Source organism: Crocodylus siamensis, chromosome 15 (genome assembly GCF_052110815.1).
Source record: "Crocodylus siamensis isolate JL-2025a chromosome 15, ASM5211081v1, whole genome shotgun sequence".
NCBI lineage: Eukaryota > Metazoa > Chordata > Crocodylia > Crocodylidae > Crocodylus > Crocodylus siamensis.
In genome coordinates this window covers 1,726,654-1,739,378 of record NC_143409.1, presented here as the reverse complement: position 1 = coordinate 1,739,378, position 12,725 = coordinate 1,726,654, and the positions used below count along the sequence as shown (strand labels likewise).

The 12,725-nt window shown below is 50.6% G+C and overlaps 1 protein-coding gene and 1 long non-coding RNA gene across 3 annotated transcripts in view; one reads left to right on the top strand and one right to left on the bottom strand.

Moving 5' to 3' along the window:
* The window catches only part of ADAMTS7 (ADAM metallopeptidase with thrombospondin type 1 motif 7), a 161,489-nt gene that overhangs the window by 115,414 nt on the left and 33,350 nt on the right, over positions 1 to 12,725 (top strand). For both annotated transcript variants that reach the window (XM_090029355.1, XM_090029354.1), the window contains exons 22-23: positions 432 to 578; positions 1,371 to 1,530. In XM_090029355.1, the coding sequence (XP_089885481.1) occupies positions 432 to 578; positions 1,371 to 1,530 (307 nt within the window). The remainder of the gene's footprint in view (positions 1 to 431; positions 579 to 1,370; positions 1,531 to 12,725) is intronic.
* The window catches only part of LOC149851993 (uncharacterized), a 29,432-nt gene that overhangs the window by 14,976 nt on the left and 1,731 nt on the right, over positions 1 to 12,725 (bottom strand). The gene's annotated exons all lie outside the window — the stretch shown is intronic.

The window sequence follows — 12,725 nt, the reverse complement described above, 5'->3', positions numbered from 1 at the left end:
AGCCATGCAGCACAGAGTATAATGGCTGCTATTTAAAAAGTGCCTAACAGGCTGGGGCCAGAAGCCCTGCCTTCGCTTCTGGAGCTCTCCTTGGGAAGAAGTCAGTGGGAGGAGGATTGCCTGAGCTCAGCTGTGGGCAGAATTTGACCCTCTAAGTATCTGGAGCGTAGAGAGCAGGCCTGCCTCCAAACTGAGACCTTCTGTCTTCTGATGAGCTGATGGGGCCAACTGTGATCCAGTTTAGCCGGAGTGAAACCACCCACTACCCACAGCTGGGTACTTAAACAGCTGGGTACTTAAACAAGAGCATTCAGCACTTTTTGGAGCCACTTGACACTATTTCTGTAAGGACCCAGAAAGAGCCATGTACCTCCTGATCCACTATCCCAAATTGATCTCCTGTTTTTGACAGCCATTGTGTTTTTCCCTAGTGCTCCGAGTCATGTGGAGGAGGACAACAGGAGCGTCTGGTGACGTGCCCAGAGTTTGGACGGTGTGAGGAAATGCTGAGGCCAAACAACACGAGGCCCTGCAACGCTCATCCGTGTACCAGCTGGGTGGTGGGATCCTGGGGGCAGGTGAGCAAACACATCCCAGAGAAACAAGCATTTCCTTCTGCTGCCTTGCTCATAGAATTAATCGTGCTTATCATCTCTGGAAGGCAGTTTTCCGAGGACTTGATGGCAGTCTCAGATAAGCAGACATCCCATGCTACCTGGTCTGTACAACTGACCTTGAGCAGTGGCCAATAACTAGCTAGGTCGGTGAAACTTCCAGTGCGATGCAGCCATAAGCCCTGACACAGCCCACAAGAACTGCACTGGGCCTTTAAAAATGACTTGGTATCACTAAACAGCACAGAATAGTCAAATAATAGTTTCTCCTGGCCCTCCATGGTAAGCAGAGGAACTCCAAAGGCATCCCGATTTGACTAGACAACTTGCGAAATCGGAACTTGCAGAGTCCAGCTTGGAAGACAATACGGTCACAGTTCATAATACAGATGCAAGCAGCTAAACACTCCTGATTTCCAGCCAAACAAGAAGCCTGCTCTGTTGCCAGGATGGCCTGAGGTCTGACTGACTTAGCTAAAAGCCATCCTGTGCAGACCTACACCAGATAAACTTTGGGCTATGTGCAATAAAAATGCCTTTGTGCTCCATAGCAACAGGTCTGGCTGGTGCAGCCAGGGGATAAAGAGCTGCACACGTTTGATGGGGGCAGTGTAGGAATTTGGCTCGGGTGTTCTTGTACATGGGTACATTGAATACAGGTACTGAAGTACAGTCTCACATCCAGCACCACCGTCCATGAGACAGTGGCGGGTCTGGATGCGGCTGTTTACACCCTGCCCTGTTAACTCCCCGCAGTGCACAGCTACCTGTGGAGGAGGCATCCAGCGGCGGCAGGTGAAATGCATGAACACTAAAACAGGTGCAGCTGAAGAAGACAGCAGCCTGTGTGACCACGAGCAGTGGCCAGAAAACACCCAGAAGTGCAATCCTCAGGACTGTGACCACAGCGAGTCAAGTAAGTGTTTGATAACTGTTATGGGGCCAAAGGGCTTCAGAGGGACCCGGTGTACCTTTCGGCCATGAATTACAAGTTAAATACGTTTTCTTTCTTTGAGCTGCCAAAGGGCTTGTGCAAAGCTTTCTGTGGTACAAATTCTTCATTTCATGAACTCTGCAAGAGGTTATAATTTAAGGAAACAGTTGAGTCAAGGAGATTTTGTTTTCAAGTTGAGATGCTGTACCTGTACCAGAGAGGTTGCCTTGAGAAGGAGTATGTGCATTAAATTGTTCCTGCACGGTAAGACTTCACAGACCTATAACTGTGCCATGACTGAAATGCATTTAAACCACATCCAGTTTGGAGACCAAGGTTAAAGAAAAAAAAGAATCACTTCTTGCCACCAGGATTTAGATTCCCAGTCACCTAACCCTAACGGTAATCTCCAAGGAGATGGATATAAGCATGAACTCCAGCTTCTGCAACAGCAGGCTGGCCTTTTGTTGGTGGAGATGCCCTAGCAGCCACAGTGCATAAGAGATGGGCTAGATCCTTTAGTTGTGCAAACCACTAGCTTCTTGGCCTTCAGTGGAGCTATGCTGACTTCTGCTAGCTGCCGTTATAACCTTTGCATGTAAACACAGATCAGGGTAGTGCAGCAGTTCAGCCTCAGAGCCAACAGTATTTATAGCGCTGAGTAGGGATGGGTTTAAAGTCCTTGGGAAAATGGTCCCCTCTGATCTAGACGAGTCTAAGCTCTTTGGAGCTTAGTGCTTCAAGTTGATGAACATGCTGGCCCATGTCAGCAAAACACTTGCCACAACGGTACCACTCACATGCTTAAAGTGAAGCACATGCCTACATTTGTGGCAGAAGTACCTGGTGCATTGCATAGGTGAGCCCTAGTGAGGCTGATTTAAGAGCCCGGTGTTTTGCTGTATGTTGTAATTCAGCCAATGTTAAAAGCCAGGCTCGACAGAGAACGTGGTTTTAAGGGGCGTAAGCTTATCTGGTGTTTTCAAGCACAGTGAACAAAAGGCTAGCGATTGTACTGCATTCTGCAGACAGGGTCTGCAGAAGCTCTTAGCATTGGTTTAATTGATCCCAAGGAAACCGGAGTGAGTTTTACTGGGGACCTCAGCAGGAACAGTGAAGTCAGTGCCAGCTAAAAGCCTTGTATTGATTTAGTAGGCTTTTGATCATGAACCGGATCCTCTGAACCCATCTTGGATTCAAAGCACATGTGCAAAGGAAACATCAACTGAATTGGCAAAAATCGGTCTGCTCCATTAGGCCTGCACGTCCGCTCCCTCACGCATGCTCCTCAGCTACTTCCCACATCCTCTCTAACTGGTGCTAACCCACTAGAAGCTCAGCATCTGCACGCTGCTGTCAGAGGATCTGGGATGTCACAGCTTTCCCATTATGAATGCAGGGCAGTGTAGCCCTATATGTTTTGCATGGGGTTGGTCTATGCCATGGACGTCATTGCACCTGTATTCTCTTTAACCCCTCTGGAGCTATGCACTGAGGAGAACTAGCCACCTTGCTGGAACGCTGTGCGTTTCGTGGGTCATCGAGCTCAGTATTTTTTCCAGCCATGCTTCAGTGCCCCACCCTCGGGTGTGTTTCCTCTTCCTTCCATGTCCTCGTGAACTCCTCGGGGTAACTAGGGAATGAGCAACTTGTAAGGCTGAAAGAGTGGGAAAACCCAGTGAAACTTTTGGGGACAACCCTGTCCCCAGCTTCATCCTTTGCCTGGCACTGATGCAGGTTGTGCCCTACGTGGCCAAAGACAACAAGGCACCTCGGACCAGTCGGGCAGGGGCAGTGCTGCGACATCCTACCCTGGATGCTCTGCAGAAGATGCCCGTGAGCGCTGAGTGCCAGCTGCATCCGCAGAAGGGCAGTGGAAGCAGGGAAGGTTCCTCTTCCCGGGCCCCTCCGAGCTACGTGGAGCATAGCCCCTTTGCTCAGGTGGGCAGCCTGTGGATTTGGGCCTTTCCACCCTCTACTCCTTCATTAGGGTCCTAAGCAGTAGGCACAATTCCTCGTCTGCAGAGGAAGTGTGTGTAAACGGTGTGAAGGGCCCTAGACAAGAGGCCACAGCGACGTCGTATACCCGTGACTTCCTAGGGCCTTCACAGAGCCTTTGTGTTGCAGTCTCTGCCCCATCACCCTCCCGGGGCAGGCCATGTCTGGCATCGTAGGGTTAGCGTTCAGGTCCCTTGCAGAACCAGCCCTGGCTGGGGAAGTGCGGTGAATGGAGGTGATATGGGCATTTGCATGGAGGGGAACGACAGCAACAAAGCTTTCAGAAGACACTGGCCTGATCAGAGGTGACAGGTCTGCCTTGAGAAGGATACAATACACAGCACTGACAATGGCCAAGAGCTTGCAGAGGCCTGCTCCCCAAAAGCGCGAATGCCCCTTTATACCCGGTTCATTGCCCTTGGCCAAAGGCACTTTCTCTCTGTTAATAAGGCGTGCCTCTGTTCCAGGCCTTTCAGCATGCCATTGAATAGGCAGACTTGGTATGTGCTGTTAAAACTGTTTGTGGGCGGCTCATGCTTTTGTGCTCTCACAGCTCGGGTAGCCAAGAGGAGGGGTCGACAGTGGGGCAGCTCTTCCTCGGTGATTATCTAATGGTGGCACCAAAGGTCTGGCCATTTTATTTCAGGAAAGGCAAGCAGCCAGTACAGCTGTAGACCTGAAGCCCTCTACTCAGCGGCACTGCTGCATCAAATAAAGCAGCACAGAGCCAGCAGGGCAATAAATGCTCTTTTCCGTTTCACCCCTTTGCTCTCAGCTCTGAATGTCACTGCACCAGCGTGTGTTTGGCAGAGTCTCTTTCCCTATTAACTTCACTGGATTTTATGAGCATCAGAGCATCAGCCCAGGGGCACCAGAATGAGAAACATGTGCCAAGGGGGCCACAGAGTGTAAGCAAACCCTTTACTAACTCACCCCTACAACGGCCTCCTTGGTTATCACAAGGGTCATTGCTCCTTGATCCTGTGGAGAGGGCATGGCCCCTTTCATGGTTCGGATTCAATCCCACCGGTCCTGGACCTGCAGTATGTTGAGGGCAAACCTGGCCATGGCTGGGACCTCCCAGCACCCACACGAGTGTGAACAAGCTGTTTAAACCATTGGAAAAGGGCCTGGCTATGGGAGACTCCAGGACGCCCCTCATTCAGGAGTAGAATGGCATGGGGTGGCCCTTAGCTCCAGCCAGCGGTGAATCTGGAGCCATGGTTGTACCATGATACATGCCTTTAAATGTCATTTAAATAGCTGCTGTGTTTCCCCTGCTCTTCCTGTGACCTAGACAAATTGGGGGGTTCAGAGTGACCTAGACGAATTGGAGGATTGGGCCAAAAGGAATCTCATGAGGTTCAACAAGAACAAGTGCAAAGTCCTGCACCTAGGAGGGAGCAACCCCATGCACCGGTGCAGACTGGGTAGCAGCTCTGCAGAAAAGGACCTGGGGGGACAGGGGACAAGAAGCTGAATATGACCCAGTAGTGTGTCCTTGCTGGCTACCGGCATCCTGGGCTGCATTGGTCGTGCTGCCAGCAGATGGAGGGCAGTGATTCTTCCCCTCTATTCTGCATTGGAGAGGCCACATCTAGACTCCTGTGTCCAGAAAGGATGTGGACACATTGGAGAGAGTCCAGCAGGGGGCAATGAAAATGGTTGGGGGCTGGGGGACAGGACTGGTGAGGCAGGCTGAAGGAACTGGGCTGATTTAGTTTGCACAAGAGAAGACCGAGGGGGGTTGAACAGCAGCCTTCACCTCCCTGCAGGGGGGCTGCAAAGAGGATGGAGCTGGGCTGTTCTCAGTGGGGCAGATGACAGGACAAGGAGCAATGGGCTCAAGCTGCAGGAAGGGAAGTTGAGGTTGGCTATTAGAAAAAAAATTCTCACGAGGAGAGTCGTAAAGCACTGGAACAGGTTCCACAGAGAGGTGGTGGCGTCTGTACCCTTGGGGGTGTTTAAGACCCTGCTAGACAAAGTCTTGGGGCTGGTCCTGCTTGGAGCAGGGGGTGGGACTAGATGTAACTTCCTGCAGCCCCTTCCCACCTTCATTTTCTATGATTCTAGGTTGGGGTGTTAAGTCTTGTGTTATCTCAGAGTTTATGGTAGTCTTACAAAGAGGTTAGATGAGGTGGACTGTGTGGGGTGGTTTGGACAGAAATAAACCTGCCTCAGGCAGGGGATTGGACTAGATGTGACCTCTGCAGGTCCCTTCCAGCCCCACATCTCTACTTCTGTATGATTTCTGTGACTTTTAACTGCTGCCTGTCTCTCTCCATCACTGTAGTCAGGCATGAGAGGCAGATCCATCGCTTTCTAGCTTCATCCAGACTGCATGGGAATCTTGAAAGGGTCAATGAACAACCCAGGATTCATGCCTCAAATCAGGCTTGTGATAGGGCTAACACAAGGAGACTTAGTGGTGACTGGGATTTCACTGGGTCGCAGCTACAATACAAGCAGGCAGTTGGGGTTTAACACATCAGAACCAGCCAACTCTGGATGCAATGCCTGCACTGAAGATTAAACCTGCTCTCCAGAGCAAAAAGCCAGAAGTGGTAAGCTAACACTCAGCGATCATGTCTACACGTGCATTAATGCACCATAATTACAGTGCATTAAGTTTAGTACCTGGGGTAACAGGTACTAAATGCACCCTAATCAGCACTGCCGCACACTAGCACAGGTGCCCATCTTTTACGTGACAGTAATGCACAATAGACTAGTTCTGCTGCGCATTAGCATGGCTTTCGCTGTGTTGCACTAACGTGCAGTACAATTAGTCTACTGCGCTTTTAGCATCTCATGTAGACGTGCCCACGTATCCCTAGCTCCTCCACCAGCTGACCGAATATGGAGCAGCTCGTTTCAAATGAAACAAACAACTCCTTCTTGTGAGAGCAGGAGTGCTGGGACGGTCTCCTTCAGTCCACAGAGGAAGGAGGAAATCCTGCCTTCAGCTTCACCCCCAGCCAGCCACACACACATAAACAAGTCTACCTCTGGCTGTAGCACAGTTTTAAACTAGCTCAAAAACTGATGCTATGCAGCTGCCTTACCACAAAAATCTACATTAAATGAGCACATGAAGCAATGCAGCAAGACTCCCCCAAAGAAATTAATGCCTCCCTTGACAGGTTAGAAGTCTGGTGCAAGTTTTCTGTACGTTGTGGTCCAGCCAAGAAAATGCCCATCATAAACATCAATTCCTCCCCCATGCAGCAGTTGTAAAGGCCCAGGGACTTCCTTGTCACAAAAGGAGTGGTTGGCTTCCTTATAGACTGCAAGGGAGGCTGTAGGGTGGTATCACAAGAAGTGGGAAGGAATCTGTCCGGCCCACCCTCCGGACAGTTTGAACCTGCAGAGCCCTGCAGCACCTGCAGATAATGCTGTGATTGTGTGAAGCCCTGGTCTGGCTTCAACATCAGACCCAGGTAGCATCTAAGTGCTGGCTCTGCAGCAACATCACAGGATCTGGAGGACCAGCCGGCTCTAAGTCCTACGCACAGTTTGATGTCAAGCAACTGCAGTTACAGAGAGGGAAGGGAGATGAACTGAGCAAGGAAGCGGTAGCTGCAAACTGTCTGCCCTCTGGGCCAAGTTAAATATTGTCACATTACTGACCCGGGGAGGCAAGACTCATCTCTGCTTGCAACCTTGACAGCCAGCGGCGTGAGAAATATCATGACACCAAGCTGGCAGGAGTAGTAAATGCACTGGAGGGAAAGGCTGGGTTCCCGAGTGACCTGGACAAATTGGGGGATTGGGTCAAAACAAAAGTCTCATGAGGTCTAACAAGGATGAGTGCAAAGTCCTGCACTGAGGAGGGAGTAATCCCCTGCACCGGTGCAGGCTGGGGGTGATGGGCTGGGCACTAGCTCTGCAGAAAAGGACCTGGGGGTGACAGGGGACAAGGAGCTGAACAGGAACCAGCAGCATGCCCTAGGTGCCAAGAAGGCTAACTGCATCCTGGGCTGCGTTGGTAGGAGCAGTGCCAGCAGATCGAGGGCAGTGATTCTTCCCTCTCTTCAGCACTGGGGAGGCCACATCTGGAGTCCTGTGTCCAGCTGCGTGCCCCCACTATAGAAAGGATGTGGACACATTGGAGAGAGTCCAGCGGAAGACAACAGAAATGATTGAGGGCTGGGGGACAGGACTGGTGAGGAGAGGCTGAGGGAAATGGGCTGATTTAGACTGCAGAAGAGAAGACCGAGGGGGATTGAATAGCAGCCTTCACCTCCCTGCAGGAGGTTGCAAAGAGGACGGAGCTGGGCTGTTCTCAGTGGGAGCAGATGACAGGACAAGGAGCAATGGGCTCAAGCTGCAGCAAGGGAAGTTGAGATTGGATATTAGGAAAAATTCTCACGAGGAGGGTGATGAAGCACCGGGACAGGCTCCCCAGAGAGGTGGTGGACTCTCCATCCTTGGAGGATTTTAAGACCCGGGTAGACAAAGCCCTGGCTGGGATGATGTAGCTGGGGCTGGCCCTGCTTGGAGCAGGGGGCTGGACTAGACGTGACCTCCCGAGGTCCCTTCCACCCTCATTTTTTTGATTCTATGATTCTACAGGCTGCACTTGATGGCTTGCTGCAGCCATCACAGAGGAGCCTGTTATTTTTGCTCTCCAATGAATAAGCTGGTGCTCTTCCTTTGACTCCATCACCTCTGAACCAAGGCTGCTCAGAGCAGCCCCCAGTTTATCTGAGGTGGAATGAGGTTTGGCTAGGCCTGGCCATGAATAAACGTGAGCTGGAAATGAGAAGGGAGAGCTGAGTGTGAGTCTGGAACAGCCGCCCCGTGGGGTGCAATGATGCAGTGGGTTTAAGGCAGAGCTCGAAGGCTTGAACCGATGGTTTTACGGGGGTGGGGTGCTGGGTGCAATCAACTAGAGGGTCCTTACTCACATCTGGAACTGAGAAGAAGGAATTGGGTTGGAGGCAGGGGCAGCAGCTGGATTTTTCGAAGGGTCCCCTGAAGTGTGGCCCCCCCTGCCGGTAGTTCCCACTGTGTTGGGTGTTTTGACCTGGCCCCATCTGCTTTGTTTCTAGATCTTGCTGTGGTTTTCATTTTAGATCCTCACTTACTTTCCCAGGCCCTCTGATTTCCTGCTTGATGGCAGGGGAAGGATGCGCCGTGCTGCTGCCTGCGGGGGTCGGCAGGAAGCCGGGGAGGCCGTGTCTGCAGGGAGGTTGCAGAGGCAGGAGCGAGCAGCTGGTGTGTCCAGGGGCAGTGGCCAGGTTGGAGGGACTGACCAGGCTGCTGGCAGGAAAGGGGGCTGCATTGACCTGGTAGCTGGGAAAGGCAGGTAGGAAGAGGAGAGAAATCTCTGGTGCTGAGGGTCTGGGCTGTGTTTCCCAGGCCCTGTGGTGCATATACCCCCAGAGCATCTCTAGCTAATAACTCTCCTTGCAGGTACCTCCTACTTCTGCAGCCCATTCGTTCCAGACTTCCCACGTTAATGGTGAATTTGCTCAGTGGTGTTTGTGGTCCTGGGTCCAGTCAGTTGGTGCCACCGTAGGCTACAGGCAATCCTGATCCATGCAACAAGTAAGGATGGTGCCAAGCCAAAGCCCAAAAACTTCAGGCTGGTGAGAGCTTCATTTACAGCCAGTCAATTAGCATGTGCCAGCACTGTGCTCTGGCATGCTAACCACTGTGGAGATGACAGCTGGTGAAGATTATCTGCGATAATTAGTGCCTCACAGATTAGCAGCCTTTGGAAAGGCACAAAAAAACACCAACCCAGAAGCTGCAGGGTTTTCCCCACATATTTTTCCATCAGAGCAATTTGCTAAAAACCCTCTTTGATTTTCTATTTTGTTATAAGGCCAGTTCGTGTCCCTCTCCTATGCCCCCAGAGCAGTTGTTACCCAGTTGCCCTGTGCAGCTGGGCTGCTGTAATTGCAGTTACATAGCAATCGAAATCCTGGAGGAAGCAGATTTGTGCTTCCCTGGTAGCGGGGGAGGCTGAATTCCCAGGGGCGTTTTGAAGAAGCCTTGAAGCAGCAGCATGACGGCAAGTCCAGGAGGAGCGATAATGGCGTGGAACCAAGGACAGGCAGAGATAAGGACTCGGTTTCAGGAAGGTTTTGTACTTTCAGGGCTCTTTGCGGTGCCTACAAATAGGCTTTGACACTTTCAAGGGCTTTTGTAGCAGGGACCAAGTGATTAGGCAATGTGGTCCGTGCATCTGAGGAAGTATTCTGTGCAGCACATTAATGCAAGAAATGGCTTCTTCACTTTTTTGCTTCCTATGCATTTCCTGTCCTTATTTACACCCATTCACACCAAAATAGTTACACCTGATGCTGCCTGCTTGACATGCAGTAGATAGACTCTGTACACTCAGCTCTGCCAGGTTGTCAGCCCACATCTGGAGGGGTAAAAAACAGTGTTTTTAAATGTTCAGTGAGATTTTGAGAAAGGAGCAGATAATATCATTGTGCATGCTACAAGTTTGAAAGCGAAAATGCTCTTGTCCCAAGGACAGACTGAAGGTTTGAAGCTGCAGGATTCAGAACCCATCTGGATGCTGCTGCGACCACCTCGTTCCTTCCCATGCTACAGCTGGCATAAGGCCCAGTCCCTCAGTCTTTTCCCCTATTCAGCCTTGCTCTGTCTCATAATGAGTCCATCATGCCCTGGCTCTTCAGGTATTATCTTGTCACACATGAGCATTGGTGCTACATACTTAGGCCGTAACAAGACGGCTAGATGAAAAACTTGCTATCAGCTCCTGGCTATTTGCCGCAGGGTACATTGCCATTCACAGGAGAACGTTGCTCCCTCCAAAGTCCACAGCTGGAGAGCATGACGTGCAAGCTGGCTATTTCCAGTCGTAAGTACCCTGCGTTATCAACATACCCACATCGAACCTTGCAAGAAATATCCCCCCTGATCAAACAGTCTTTAGCTCTGGTGTGCCATCATTATATCAGGAGCACTGGAAGAAGCATCTGATGAAGTGAGCTCTTGCACCCTGTTTCAGTTAGTCAGTAAGGTGCATTGCTACCCTGCCTTCTGCCTGACTTCCAACTAACATGGCTAACGACCTCTCCGAGCTCTCTTGTGGATGATGCACTTCAAAGGCCTGAAGGCCTCGTGTAAAAACGCTACCTCACGGAGACCATCGCATGTACACGAAGGGGTGTTCAGTAGCAATCACTGTTTGGGCTGTTGAGCCCAGCTGTGACACGCTTACAGCAAGGAACACCTTCCCCTATGACATGTGCCGCTGAAATCTGTGGTGCTCCTTTGGAGTAATGCGAATGAAGCTATCACTGCCTCAGCATTTCAAATAAAAAAAACCAGTGCTAACAAAACTGACTCCATCTAGGGTCAAATGATAAGCCACAGCTATTGAGTCACAATTTGCCTTTTTATTCGGGCTCTCTTTGGCCACTGTTTTTCATTTGAGGAAGTATGGCTTGTGCAAGATAGCAATCGGACAATGTCAGCGAGCAGATACCCGTGCATTTGCTTCTTTTGCCTCTTTCAATTTCTGCTGTCTCTCATCCTGGGGTGCAGATCAGAATTAATCTTCTGAGTCCTTAAAGGCCTAGAGAAACAAAGTTTTAAAGGGGAGGAGGAAAGATCAGAAGAAGAACGCTGCTTACTAGAGTTTTGCTGGAAGAAGAAGAAGAGAGTTAAACATCTTTGTTGTGAAGTTATATCTGAGTGGGCATCTGGCCATCCTTGAGAGTGCTGTTTTCATTTAGCAGCAGCTTTTAAGTGTTGGTGGGGGGGGGCGGCGTTCTCTGGGATTTCTGTATCACTTCTTCTTGCTACTGAAACATCCCTGAATCCAATCCCAGAGGGGAGACAGGGCAACTTTTTAGCCTAAATTCTTTGGTGTTTGCTTCCAACATGCAGAAATGAGGGAGAAGATCTCCATCTTCCACAGAGGAGGCAGAGGGTGAATAAACTCAATGCATGCTGTGCACGAATGCAAAGAGGTTGGCAATGTAGCTGGGGCAATTAGGATTATGGCTAAATGATGGACAGGATGATCCACAGGGCAGTAGGTCCCACAGCTCCCAAGTTAGCTGTGCTTCTAGCCCCTTTGTGGGCTCCTCAAGGGTTCCACACTCAGGATCCAGACTTCGTGCCATCAACCTGGTGTGAGCAGACCCCACTCCAGCCTGGGACCTTCCCAGTAGGGCTGAGCTCAGTACAAGCTCTGTTCCCTCAAGGGCAATGTGGGGGCTACCCAGTGACCAGCCAGCTCCCTTAAGGCAATCATTAGTATCCAGAGCAAAAGGAAGTGAAGGAGAAGAAGCTGCTTCTGCGTATGCCCAGCTCTGGAAAGGAGACTCATCTGGACACAGGCACCCTGCAAGGGTCAGTCTTCCCCTTGTAGGTTCTTGAGCCAAGAAAATCTCTCCAGTGCCTAGGCCAGGGATTGATTGTAGACCATTCAAGGCTTTCAACCTCCCTAGTGCTTTTGAACTAGGTCATAGCAGCCTTTGCTTCTTCCCCTGCCAGGGTGAAACCCCATGTGAATCATTATCTTCATGGTTTCAGCTTTGGAGATGTGCCTGAGTTCAAGGAGGGAGCATCCTTGGAAAATTCCCCTAGAGCCAGGAATGTGATCTCCCGCCTACCCATCAACCAGGACATGTGTAAAGTTAATTTTTGACAATCCCATACCCCCAAAGTAGCTTCCATCAAGTCAGGGAACATCCCACAGGTCCAGGCACTGCAGCTGTCCCTCTGGGAGTGGCTGGAAGTAGGTGGATGAGCCTCAACGCTGGAATAAATACCTGTGCATCATCTCAATGTGTCCAGGATTTGCAGACAAAGAATCAACCAATTTTCCCTCCTCTTCCACCACATCAACTTCACACTGCTTCTTCTCTCCTCCAAGGCCCCTCACAGCTCTGTGTTTACAGTCCCTTTTATTGCTGGACCTTTCTGCTCCACCAATCCCCCCAGCCTCCAAATGCCCAGCAGCTCACTGTCCTGAGCTATCTTTGTGCTTTTTTCCCTGTGTGGCACCAGGGAAAGAACTGATCAGTAAGAGCAGTGCCCTTTGCTGCCCTTCCTAGGACCTCCAAGGGTGGTGACACCCATCAGAAATCAACCAACAGCCTGAGCAAAAATATTTGGATGAAATACCCAGTGAAAGTCAGCATAGCACCATTGGCTTTGATGAAGCTGCATTCATGTATGGC